This window comes from Paecilomyces variotii, assembly GCF_004022145.1.
Source record: "Paecilomyces variotii strain CBS 101075 chromosome Unknown C8Q69scaffold_14, whole genome shotgun sequence".
In the NCBI taxonomy this organism is placed as follows: domain Eukaryota; kingdom Fungi; phylum Ascomycota; class Eurotiomycetes; order Eurotiales; family Thermoascaceae; genus Paecilomyces; species Paecilomyces variotii.
Window position 1 is genome coordinate 148,309 of NW_021167153.1, and position 10,211 is coordinate 158,519.

Consider the following 10,211-nt stretch of genomic DNA (forward strand, 5'->3'; position numbering starts at 1 on the left):
TGAAGTCTTCCCTGAACAATGCCATCATCGGCCTATGCGACAGAGCCGACAGATAAGATAGTCGGTATGATAAGCATGAGCGGGAGATAAGATGCAGGGATGAAGTATGGGATAGAAGTAGAGTAGAATTAAGAGCTTATGGCCGCTTATCCCCCGATATCTTCCGCACGGGCTGGGAGCGTCTTGCAAGTAGGTTTCGATACACGACGACCAGGAAAATAGTTCTACATGTGCTGATGCTGGTTTTCAGGAAGGAAAGTGCCGGTCCAAAGTGAGAGCTCTAGGGACGTGGAAATAATGAAGGCTCGCATTTCATAGATACGCTTCGTCAAAGCAAGAGGCTAGCTGATAAAGTTCCTTAGGTTCCTTCATCTCAACAATTGGCCGGCTGGCCCAATGGCAAGGCGCTTGACTACGAATCAAGAGATTGCAGGTTCGATCCCTGCGTCGGTCAATTCACATTTCTTTTTGCATTTTTGGATAATTTTCCGCGCTGCCCCATGGTCGCTGGAACTTTTCTTTTTTGCAGTCTCTAGATACTGGCTGTTCTTTTTTTTGGCACTTCTTAAGGCCTGCATCTAGCTATCACTTGTCGCCGTGTCTATCGTAGCGATAGAAGTAGTAGCGATAGACTTTAGCGAGCCGTGTAGACATTCCCTATGCAAAAGAATGCGCTGAATATACGAGTAATAGAAAATTCTGTACTGTCAGAAATGGTGAGAGGACGCTATTTGAGCTCTATGTATTTTCTACCAGTGTCTCCTGAGACTTCTTTAAATCGCCAACGTCGCATATAACGATCACGATAGAGTATTCCTGGCTCAAATCTCCCGTTTGTATTTTTTCTCACTGCGCGATAGTAACTGTAACATATCCTGTGTGCTCCCAGCAGCTTCCTTGTGGTAGAAAGGGTGGTATGTTTCTCGCGACAGTAGTAGTTACCGGGTGTATGTATGTCTTTTCCGGGGGAAAACAGAAAACTCTTCAGGCGCATCGTGGAGGTGTCTGTGATTTTAAAGAAAAATATCAGAAGTTTCATTTTATACTTTTCTGGCTTCTATTGCTGCTAACCGTCCTTGAGCGGCCTTTCACTCAGGCCTGCCTATGCGCTTGGCTAGCCACTCCTTCATTGTATCCGGATGTATAGATGCAAGCTATATTTGACAGGCCTCCTATGCAAGTAGACCTCGGGCTACATTATCTACAAGATATAGAGCAATTCGGAATTACAACTATACTGCGCTTTTCACATATGTGATATACTTAGCGGGAAATCCACTCGTCTCTTGTTGTAGTGTTGTTCTATCGGGCGGATCTTACCAGCACAGAGCAAGAGCGCAAGTTAGAGTGCGTAGTACACAAATTTGCAAATCTTCTGGTGTGGCAATCTCGATTACTCTATCGCATACGCTGGATTCTTCTGTGTGCCAATCTCCCAACTATCGTTGCTTAATAGCAAGTAGAGGCAGTGCGGTTAGTAAATATATATTTGCGATGCCCTACTCTATATTTCCGCACAATGTATAGCAACCTACCCCGCTTAATTGTCGGACAATGAAAAATATAAAGTCCAGTTGATCTTTGACATCTCACATATTACAATAGTATGTCTTAAAAACCGGCCAAAGCTCTCCGCTATCATAGAAGCGCTATGGATAAATCGAACCAAAATATGGTTAGGGAAAGTCGTTAGGTTCTTCAAACACACTTTGGAAACCCAATTCAACAATCAGCGCCGGGCTAGCTCAATCGGTAGAGCGTGCGGCTCTTACCAATCATACTGGAAACCGCAAGGCTGCGGGTTCGACCCCCGCGTTCGGCTCAATTCCGAACATTCGCTGTCTTTTTTTTACATTTTTTTTTATCTTTCCCCTTCCGTGATATCATCTACTCATACGAATTTGCCCTTATATTCTCTTTCGACTTCACTTTAACTCCGCCATAGTATTTACAGGCTGGACTCTCACCCACAACCAGCGTCGATACCGATAACTATTCAACCTTTGGCAAAGAGATGTTGCCGGGTATAAATAGCAGTCTGGCCTCTTCTGCCGATATATTTGAAAATAGTAATCCAAGGCACTGAAACAGAAACTGGCCACAGATGCCGATGTAGCCTGCATTATATACCACCTAATAATTATATACATATATCTGCCAACCTGCACAGCGATGAGCAAGAGGACGTCTGTGTTCATCTCAATCCCCGAAAGCCACGCCTCTGAAAAGAACCATTAGCTGTAATTCCGAGTATCATGACCCTTCTGACTACATAACTCCGAGACAGGGTTATGAGCCAACTCTGCGGGAGCGACGCTATCCGTGAAGTGGCCACCAAAACCGGATAGACCCTGAACTTCCATCTCTGATCTCTGCGACACTGCTTTTAGTCGACTGCGACGCTCCCAGAACGCCCACGCGATCGACGCAATGGCAATAACGCCGAGGGGGACGCCCACACCGACCCCGATGACCGTACCGCGTGATGAGTAGTTGGACGTGCTGCAGTGGCTCGAATTGGAACTGGGATTGGAAATGGAATTGTTGGAAGCAGGAGACGCCGTGGATGAAGAAGAAACAGCAAGGGCTGCTACTCCCGGCATGGCTGTCCCTGCTGGTACTGAGGCGGTTCCATGTCCGCAGGTAACTGCGCCATTATCATAACTTGCGGTACCGCAGCAGTACGTTGTGGAATTTCCGTCATATGAAGCGGCGACGATAGGGAATCCTGAGCTCGGGTTTATTTCCCCTTTTTTTTCATGTTAGGATGTAAACCTTTTCTCTTATTCTTATACTTTTCCTTCCCTCCTTTCGTGGAAGATTCAAAGGACAAGTCAAGGAGTGAGTGATTAGGTACTCACAGCAGTATTGATAACAACCCTCTGCATTCCAAGAGCTATCAGTACAGCTTGCGCGGGAGAGTGCGAATCCTCCATTTTCTTGCAAGTAGCATAAACCATTTGACATGCAGACGTCGTTTTTGTTACAACACCACGTGGTAGCGTTGGATGTGCAAGGGACATCGTACAATGCCTGTGATCCATCGGGGTTATAACAGGTTCTGTTGTCGTCGGCAGCTTGGACTGGTGAGATGCAGAGCAGACTCGTTATGATCAAGGATGATGACCATATCATTGTAATAATGTGCGTATGTGGTGCGGAACGTATATGTTCGAAGAATCGTCGCGACGAGGGTTCCGAGAGATAGAATTTGATCAAGGAGATTATGGAAAATATGAGGTTATGAAGCAGACTATTGTTCACTCCGCTTGGAATGGTAAATAAATAAAGAAAAAAGAATTCTACCGCGAATTCAGGAGTAGACTTAAGAGTAATCAGGAATTGTTATGACCCATTCACTCGACGTAGTCTAGTAATACGTATATCGAAGCGACAATAATACTCTATGGTGATTGGCCCCAGATGTCCACCTTTAATTCTGAACCGTTTAAAATATGTACCCGAGTGTTGGTATAGCTGGAGGCTAATACTGGGTCTCCCGCTGTAATACGGGTTTATAAGGAGTTTCAGATCTAGTGGTGCAAATCATATCCTAGGTAGGTAGTAGGTTGTAGGATAGAAGCGGTTAGATAAAATATGGGGGCCATTTTGTGACTGGAGTGGGAATAACTACAACAGATGATTTTATCAACTATCTCTCTTGTGGGGTCTTAGTTCCCCACCAAAAGCTGGACGTTATGAAGATCAGCAGTCTTTATTTTTCGTTGCCTTTCTCCGTCGAGATGTTTGGATATGGTCTTTCCGTAGAGACAAAATTTACAAACCCAACAGCAGCCAAAACCGTCGTAGACAACGACAAACAAATATACTTGAATCACGTCACATGTTGAAATAGTGGCCACTATATCTTCCGTCCTGTGATCATGAGGTAATAATATTTCCTGCGGCTCGCTCCTCCTCCACTTGAGAGTCATACATCTGGATTAGGGCCTCTTTATCCCTGATTCGAGATTGTTCGAGGAACGCCCGGAATGATGGATATACGAAACATAGGTCACCCGAACAACGTAGTCGGAGCTTGACCTTGAACGGCTTTGCAGAGTGACCGAGCTTCATGGTTACACCAAAAGAGTTATGAGTTCCATCGTTTTCAATAATGTCCATGGTCATGGAGAAATACAAACTAGGTTTGAATTGAAGCATTAACCTTAGCACTCGACGGGATAAGCAGATGCTATTCGCTGGCCGACGCAATCTGTGTTGAAGATAGATCGATGCGAGGAAATTGTGCCATAGGCTCATTTGTTCAAGGCCGTGGCTGCCGTCGCGGTCAAGTGCTTCGAAATAGAAGTGCTGAATAGATGGTCCTGCATCATTGGGGGATAGAGCGCCGCGCGCCAGTAGCGCTTCTAGAACAGACATCCCTTTAACTCTTGTAGAAGATTTGCCACTGAAGTCGCAGAACAGATCACAATATGCTAAGATGATGGCCCTTGCAGGTGTGGCGGTTGCGTCCTGGTCCTGGGAGATCTTCCATACCGGATATTCATGATATCCTAGGTAGGTCAAGATGTAGATGGGTGCAAGCAATAGCACACGGATCATCGTCTTGGAAGGGTCCTCGCCTCGACACAAGGGGGTGGTACAACATATTTCACTCCGCATCTCTGAATGTCTGTACATGTACATTGTGAGAGGGTCTCCACTGTCAATCAAATTCCACGGTAAAGGACCGTAGATATCATGGAGGAGGGACAGAAATGAATAGGGGGCCTGATCGAGCTCATGCTCCGCTCTCATACGAAGGAGCCCGGTAGAAAGCGAATACCCACGTTCCCACCACCCATGTTCCACCGTCCAGTTCATGGGCGCTTCCCCGAGCCGCAAGTCAGCAAGCAATATCTGGGAAAATGCATCCGGCGCATTGAAAGAACGTAGGTATTGCGCCATGCAGGTCTCTTTGTTCGGATCTTGTAGGAACTCGTCCACAGACCGGTGGCAAAAGTCGACTCTGTTTCTGGCATCCGGCTCCAAAAGTCCCTTAAATCCGTTCAATCGCCTCACCCCGTGCTCTTCCCTCTCCTCTTGTGTAATGTACTGGACGTTCTCTTGAGGGTAGTCCTCAGCCATGGCAAATTCGGGATTTCGTTCATAATCTTCGAGAAGAGAATAGCGCAGCAATGTCAACGATATGTCGTAGGTCTTCGCGAGACGAAGAATAGCGCAGGTGTGGTAGAATTTGCGTCGCACCGTCTTGCTGAGAGAGTTAAGAATATACTCATAGAGCCCGCTCAGCTCATCAGGAAGCGAATTAAGTTCATCCTCCAACTCAGCAATGCTGGCACCGTCCTCCCATTGCTCGCGAATGGACCTAATCACCAGCGCCACCCATAAGAAAATACCCTGCGCTTTTTCTACGACTCCACTGACGAGCCTTTCTCTGGCCTCCACATCGGCAAGATGAGCCAGTCTATCTTCGCTGAAAGCTCTCATATCCTGCCATGTCAACTGATGGAGCCGTAGCCTCCTCTCGGAGGCAAAAGTATTCATGAAGATACTGTGCTCACGGCTGGAAACACAAAGCTTGACGTACCCGGATGAGACTTCGGACCACTCGCACAGTTGTTTAACAAGATCCCTGTGGTCATACTGAGTTGTCTCCTCGAACTCGTCGAGACCATCGATAAGAAAGCAAAATGAACGCTGTTTGTTCACCGGCCCCAGCTCAATGAGCCGGTTGAATGCTTCGAAGATCTCAGAGTCGGATATTTCGTTCGCTGACTGCACCTGCCATGGCGTTGCAGCCGCCTTAGTCCAGGCCTTATATAGCATGTGCTGTATTAGCTCAGGACAAGCTTGCAAGACACCATGAAGAAGGGCGCGACAAAGACCGGCGAGAGATTTCTGGAGGACTGTTCCTGGCTTCCAGAAGAAAAAATGTGCGAAGACAAGAGTCCGGTCGCCTAGTGGGACAGTGAACAGAGGCAACATACACTTGGGACCACGGCAACGTACCTGCCCACTTTTGTAACTCTGTTCTCATATTAGGGTGAGAGGACAAGAACTTCATGAGCGTTGACTTCCCAGACCCCAGCTTGCCTGATATGTGAAAGATACCTTCTCCTGACGATAGCCATGTATTGAGCCTCTCTCTTGCAAGGCGTTTATCCGCATCAAGGGAAACATTGTCATGGTCATCGAATAACCATTGGAATGTCTTCGAATGCGCTTCAGGCACCGTTTCATACCTTCCTTGTATCCCATCGAGTTCCAGACTAGCCAAAACGCGCTCTTGGGTTATTCTTGTCAAGACATCCTGTGGGACGCGAAGAAGTGCACTGAGCTGAGCCTGGGCCGCTGCGCCGAACGAGTTGACAGACAGTCCCTGCATCCCCGTAACATCATCTTGGAGTTTCTTAAGACGAGCAATCTCCTCTTCAGAGGAATCCACCAAGCTTGCAAGCCTCTCTCTGATATCTTGGCTACGACAGTTAGCTCCAATCAGAATAATCGCAATCTGCCACAGCTTACCTCGCCAAATAAGAAAGCTGTAACTCAAGCTGGCTGCGGCAGATTTGCAACCTTTGTTCGAGGTCTTGCTTGTCTTTTTGGTACCACTTATTCCTCACAGAAGACTTCACGCTGTGGAACTTCGATTTAGGATCTTTGGCTTTTAGTTTGTCGAGCAGCGAGATAAGATCGCGAGATATCTTCTGACATTCCGTCGCCAGGTCAAATATACATTTGTCTGCTCCGGTTAAATGTGCGTTGTTGGAGACAAGCAGTCTAGAGGCTAAGCTTTCAGTCTCTCGCGCGATGACCCCACGCTGCCTGTTCTCCTCCAAGCATCCTGCGGAAGAAGCATAGACGTCTTTGGCGCCGTTGAGAATCTCTAAACTGAAATCGACAAATGTAAAGATGTTGCCCACGAGCCCGATGACCGTCACTGGATCCATCTTGTCGACGCAAAATGGCAAGGCGGTGGTATATTGACTGGTGGCTACATCTCGATGATGCGATCAGCGAGGGATTAAATATAAGCGATAGATTAGTTCGACACGCGGCGAGGCTATGCCAGCCCGTCCACTCTCAGTGTCAGACCCAACTCACAGGAATAGTCTCAATTTTGCCAGATCAGATCCACTTGCGTCATATCCCAAATCAACCGGGAAGAGACCCAACGTCGCTCGAGGCCCATCCAGAATAATGAAACACCCATATTTACTGCTGCGGTCCGTCTCGAGTCGTGGACGTTGTATCATCTGAAGCGAGTAAATGCGGTATCGCACCAGACCATATCCACTTCGAGACGTTTGAGATGCCACCTCTGGACGGTTGAGATCGAGTCGACGAAGAAAAACGGTCCAGATATATGGGTGTCGGACACTTCTGGACGCGCTGAGAGAGGCAGGAGCGGATATTCCTAGTTCGTGCTAGGCGATATGTCGTGTGGGATATCTGAAGAAGACGGGCTGATCATCGTGGAACGAGCCTGCTGGAATCGGAAAAGGACTTTGCGTAGTTTAGTTGTGCGTCGAGGGGGATTAGACATATCGACTGGATCTAGTGATCTATAGGATATTGCTATATGCTAAGCTATAGAATTATTATTATAACAGAAGTATAACCATAATAAGCAATTTAAGCAAGTAACAGAAGTAGAGAAGATAAAAAATAAAAGGCGCTATTCTTAGCGCTGAAGATAGAAAACCTTATTTATTTATGAATAACAATTGAAAGATTATGATAATATTAAATACGCATTTAGAAGACTTAATTTAAAAGTACCCCTCGATCGCGAGATGTTATAAAAGTGACTGGCTACAGGTAGTAAGCATAGAGTATAGCCTGCATAATACATTACGTATGTACACGGGCCTGGTATCTCTCCAGCCCTGAGAAAATAGATAGATACCCCTGAAACAGAATTTATCCTCCACCTCATATTACATATTCGGAGCCGGAACTGCAGTATAAACTAGATTTCAGGAAACTATTGTATGAAAATATACCAGAATCACTGATCCATGAACAGGAACAGAAAAAGCAAAGACAGCAACAAAGGCATGAGTCAAAGCTGCCCCCAGGAAAAGGACCAGAGCAGGCAAAGAAGCAGGATTACAAATAGAAAACCCGTAAATAAGTAGCTTGAGGGTCTATGCATATGCATCGCTTGTATTACCTGTCGAGCTATTATCGACGTAGTAGCTTCGCTGCATACTCAGCCCTAGAACCGAGGGTTACTAGTACGTGCTGGATATGGTTCTAGCTGTGGCTGTTGTATTTTAGTTAACTTGGAAATCACTGATAAGTAGATATGTGTTGGTGGGCGCCGTGGTTTTACTTCGGTTTGTATGTATTTGTAGGCTTTGGCTACAGGTAGTAAGTAAGCATGAAGTATGGCATAGGTAGTATTACATAGGGCGGAAGCTACGCGACAGCACAATTGCAGTATATCTATATCAGGAAAAGTCATAATTCATTCAGGTATCTGTACATCCTGGTATCCAAACCCATGCGCCTAGCCTAGAACCCTAAGCTGTCCAGGGACAACATGCAAATGCACACGCTAAAAAAAGCACACATACACACACACACACACACGGGTACCTATCGGGACTTGTCCAACAGATGCTGGTATACGACTGAGAAATCCTTGCCGCGATACTTGTCCTCTGTGGCATCGTACACACCGCGTGCCGTGTTGGCCAGATCGAGGGGCGTGCCGGACTCAGCGGCGGCTGCGATGGCCAGCCGCAGGTCCTTCTTCATCAGACTGACGCCAAACCCGCCGGTGTAGCCGCGCGAGGCCGGGGCTGTCTCGACGACACCAGGGACGGGGTTGTTGACCTCGCTGGGCCAGCAGCGGCCGGTGGATGAGTTGATCATGTCAGCAAGGACTTTGGGGTCGAGACCCCATCTGATTCCCAGATTCATCGCCTCAGCCGTTGCGATATTGTTGATGGCTAGGATGTAGTTGTTGGCCAGCTTACCGGTCACGCCTGCGCCCTGCTCACCGAGGTGCCAGGCCTTCTTGCCCATCAGCAGGAGGATCGGCTTGACCCGCTCGACCAGCTGTCCGGTCTTGGTGGTCGCCCCGAACATGAACGATAGAGTGCCGGCGCGCGCCCCGACAACACCACCGGACATGGGGGCATCGACGAAGCGGCCGGCCTGGGTCGAGTGGACGGCAGTGGCGATCTCCTTGGAAGAGGCGGGATCGATGGTCGAGCAGTCAATGAAGAGACGTTCCTGGGCGACGGGGGGCAGTTCACCGTGCTTCAGGATGCAGTGGAAGACGTCCTTGACATGGCTCGGTTCGGGAAGGCTGGTGATGATGACTTCCTATAGACACAGGAAAAATGGTTATCAGATTAGATGAGTATACTAGCGCACGGGAAGGAGTGACAACATACCGACTTCTCAGCAACCTCACGCGCATTACCAGCCACCTCAACACTCAGCCTCTCTTTACTGGAAGCACCAACCTCATCGACAAACTTCTTCATAACATCACTATCGATATCGCGAATGACAAGAGTATCACCGGCAGGGATCTTCGAGCGCAGATTCTTCGCCATTGCATAGCCTGCCCTTGTTAGGTTCTTCCTTTCTTTTCCCTTCTTTTCACAGAGTACCACTCACCCATCTGGCCCAAACCAATGAACCCCCAGGTGGCATCGCGTGGTCGTGAAACTGAAAATGCACGCCGCGAGGCGGGAATGGTACGAACAGAGCATCTCAGTCTCCGGAGAGGAGCAGATGTCAGGGACGCAGCACACATGGTGGGTGCCAGATTGAAGGAATAGTAGAGAATAGCAACGATGTGATTCCGGGCTGAGTAGCGGTCCTGGACGAAGGGGAGGAGAAGAAGTGCATGAAGAGGAGAGGAGGATCTAATAAGGTCTGTAGTTGTAGTATATACTGTCTTCTCTTCTGTCTCTCTCTGTCTCTCTGTCTTTCTATACCGATGGAATTCCCGAGGTTCGACCACCGGGCGGGGAGAGGAGAGGATATGGGTACATCATAGATACTTCCCATCACAGCGAAGATAGCATACAAACAGATGTACCTAACAAGTACCCAGAAGTAGTGACGGCAATGCGGGGATGATCCCTGCTTATCAGGCCCGTCTGGGGAAGTGGGGATGCGGTTTTCACCAATGAAACACGGCCAGCCAGACCCACTACGGAGGACAGAAATCCTGGAGATGCTGATTGGCCAAAATCAACGGACTGCTGCTGTCCGTC

General features: G+C 47.9%; 4 protein-coding genes and 2 non-coding genes across 6 annotated transcripts; 2 read left to right on the top strand and 4 right to left on the bottom strand.

The window, feature by feature from the left end:
• The first annotated feature begins 382 nt into the window (after window positions 1–382).
• C8Q69DRAFT_t133 lies at window positions 383–454 on the top strand. The gene has a single exon. It is a non-coding gene; the product is annotated as a tRNA-Arg (tRNA).
• Window positions 455–1,734: 1,280 nt separating this feature from the next.
• On the top strand, window positions 1,735–1,822 carry C8Q69DRAFT_t134. Its single transcript has one exon. It is a non-coding gene; the product is annotated as a tRNA-Lys (tRNA).
• A 77-nt stretch (window positions 1,823–1,899) lies between these two features.
• On the bottom strand, window positions 1,900–3,318 carry C8Q69DRAFT_479781 (hypothetical protein). The gene is made up of 2 exons (XM_028631468.1): window positions 2,862–3,318; window positions 1,900–2,749 (listed from the first exon to the last, which is right to left on the bottom strand). The coding sequence occupies exons 1-2, from the start codon at window positions 3,133–3,135 to the stop codon at window positions 2,235–2,237; spliced, it is 789 nt and encodes a 262-aa protein (XP_028481731.1). The 5' UTR covers window positions 3,136–3,318; the 3' UTR covers window positions 1,900–2,234.
• A 234-nt stretch (window positions 3,319–3,552) lies between these two features.
• Window positions 3,553–5,998, bottom strand: C8Q69DRAFT_479782 (hypothetical protein). The gene has a single exon (XM_028631469.1). The coding sequence runs from the start codon at window positions 5,950–5,952 to the stop codon at window positions 3,883–3,885; it is 2,070 nt and encodes a 689-aa protein (XP_028481732.1). The 5' UTR covers window positions 5,953–5,998; the 3' UTR covers window positions 3,553–3,882.
• A 358-nt stretch (window positions 5,999–6,356) lies between these two features.
• C8Q69DRAFT_102823 (hypothetical protein) lies at window positions 6,357–7,150 on the bottom strand. The gene has a single exon (XM_028625032.1). The coding sequence runs from the start codon at window positions 6,915–6,917 to the stop codon at window positions 6,489–6,491; it is 429 nt and encodes a 142-aa protein (XP_028481733.1). The 5' UTR covers window positions 6,918–7,150; the 3' UTR covers window positions 6,357–6,488.
• A 1,234-nt stretch (window positions 7,151–8,384) lies between these two features.
• C8Q69DRAFT_479789 (putative dehydrogenase) lies at window positions 8,385–10,123 on the bottom strand. Its single transcript, XM_028631470.1, has 3 exons — window positions 9,607–10,123; window positions 9,378–9,550; window positions 8,385–9,306 (listed from the first exon to the last, which is right to left on the bottom strand). Exons 1-3 carry the CDS (start codon window positions 9,743–9,745, stop codon window positions 8,572–8,574), a joined length of 1,047 nt encoding a protein of 348 aa, XP_028481734.1. The 5' UTR covers window positions 9,746–10,123; the 3' UTR covers window positions 8,385–8,571.
• Between the last annotated feature and the right edge of the window lie 88 nt (window positions 10,124–10,211).

Coding starts and splice junctions, on each gene's coding strand:
- C8Q69DRAFT_102823 (XM_028625032.1), bottom strand. CDS start 6,917: ATGGATCCAGTGACGGTCATCGGGCTCGTGGGCAACATCTTTACATTT.
- C8Q69DRAFT_479789 (XM_028631470.1), bottom strand. CDS start 9,745: ATGTGTGCTGCGTCCCTGACATCTGCTCCTCTCCGGAGACTGAGATGC. Junction 9,551..9,606: donor CATTGGTTTGGGCCAGATGG/GTGAGTGGTACT, acceptor TAACAAGGGCAG/GCTATGCAATGGCGAAGAAT. Junction 9,307..9,377: donor GTGAGGTTGCTGAGAAGTCG/GTATGTTGTCAC, acceptor CTGTGTCTATAG/GAAGTCATCATCACCAGCCT.
- C8Q69DRAFT_479782 (XM_028631469.1), bottom strand. CDS start 5,952: ATGTTGCCTCTGTTCACTGTCCCACTAGGCGACCGGACTCTTGTCTTC.
- C8Q69DRAFT_479781 (XM_028631468.1), bottom strand. CDS start 3,135: ATGATATGGTCATCATCCTTGATCATAACGAGTCTGCTCTGCATCTCA. Junction 2,750..2,861: donor GGGTTGTTATCAATACTGCT/GTGAGTACCTAA, acceptor ATGAAAAAAAAG/GGGAAATAAACCCGAGCTCA.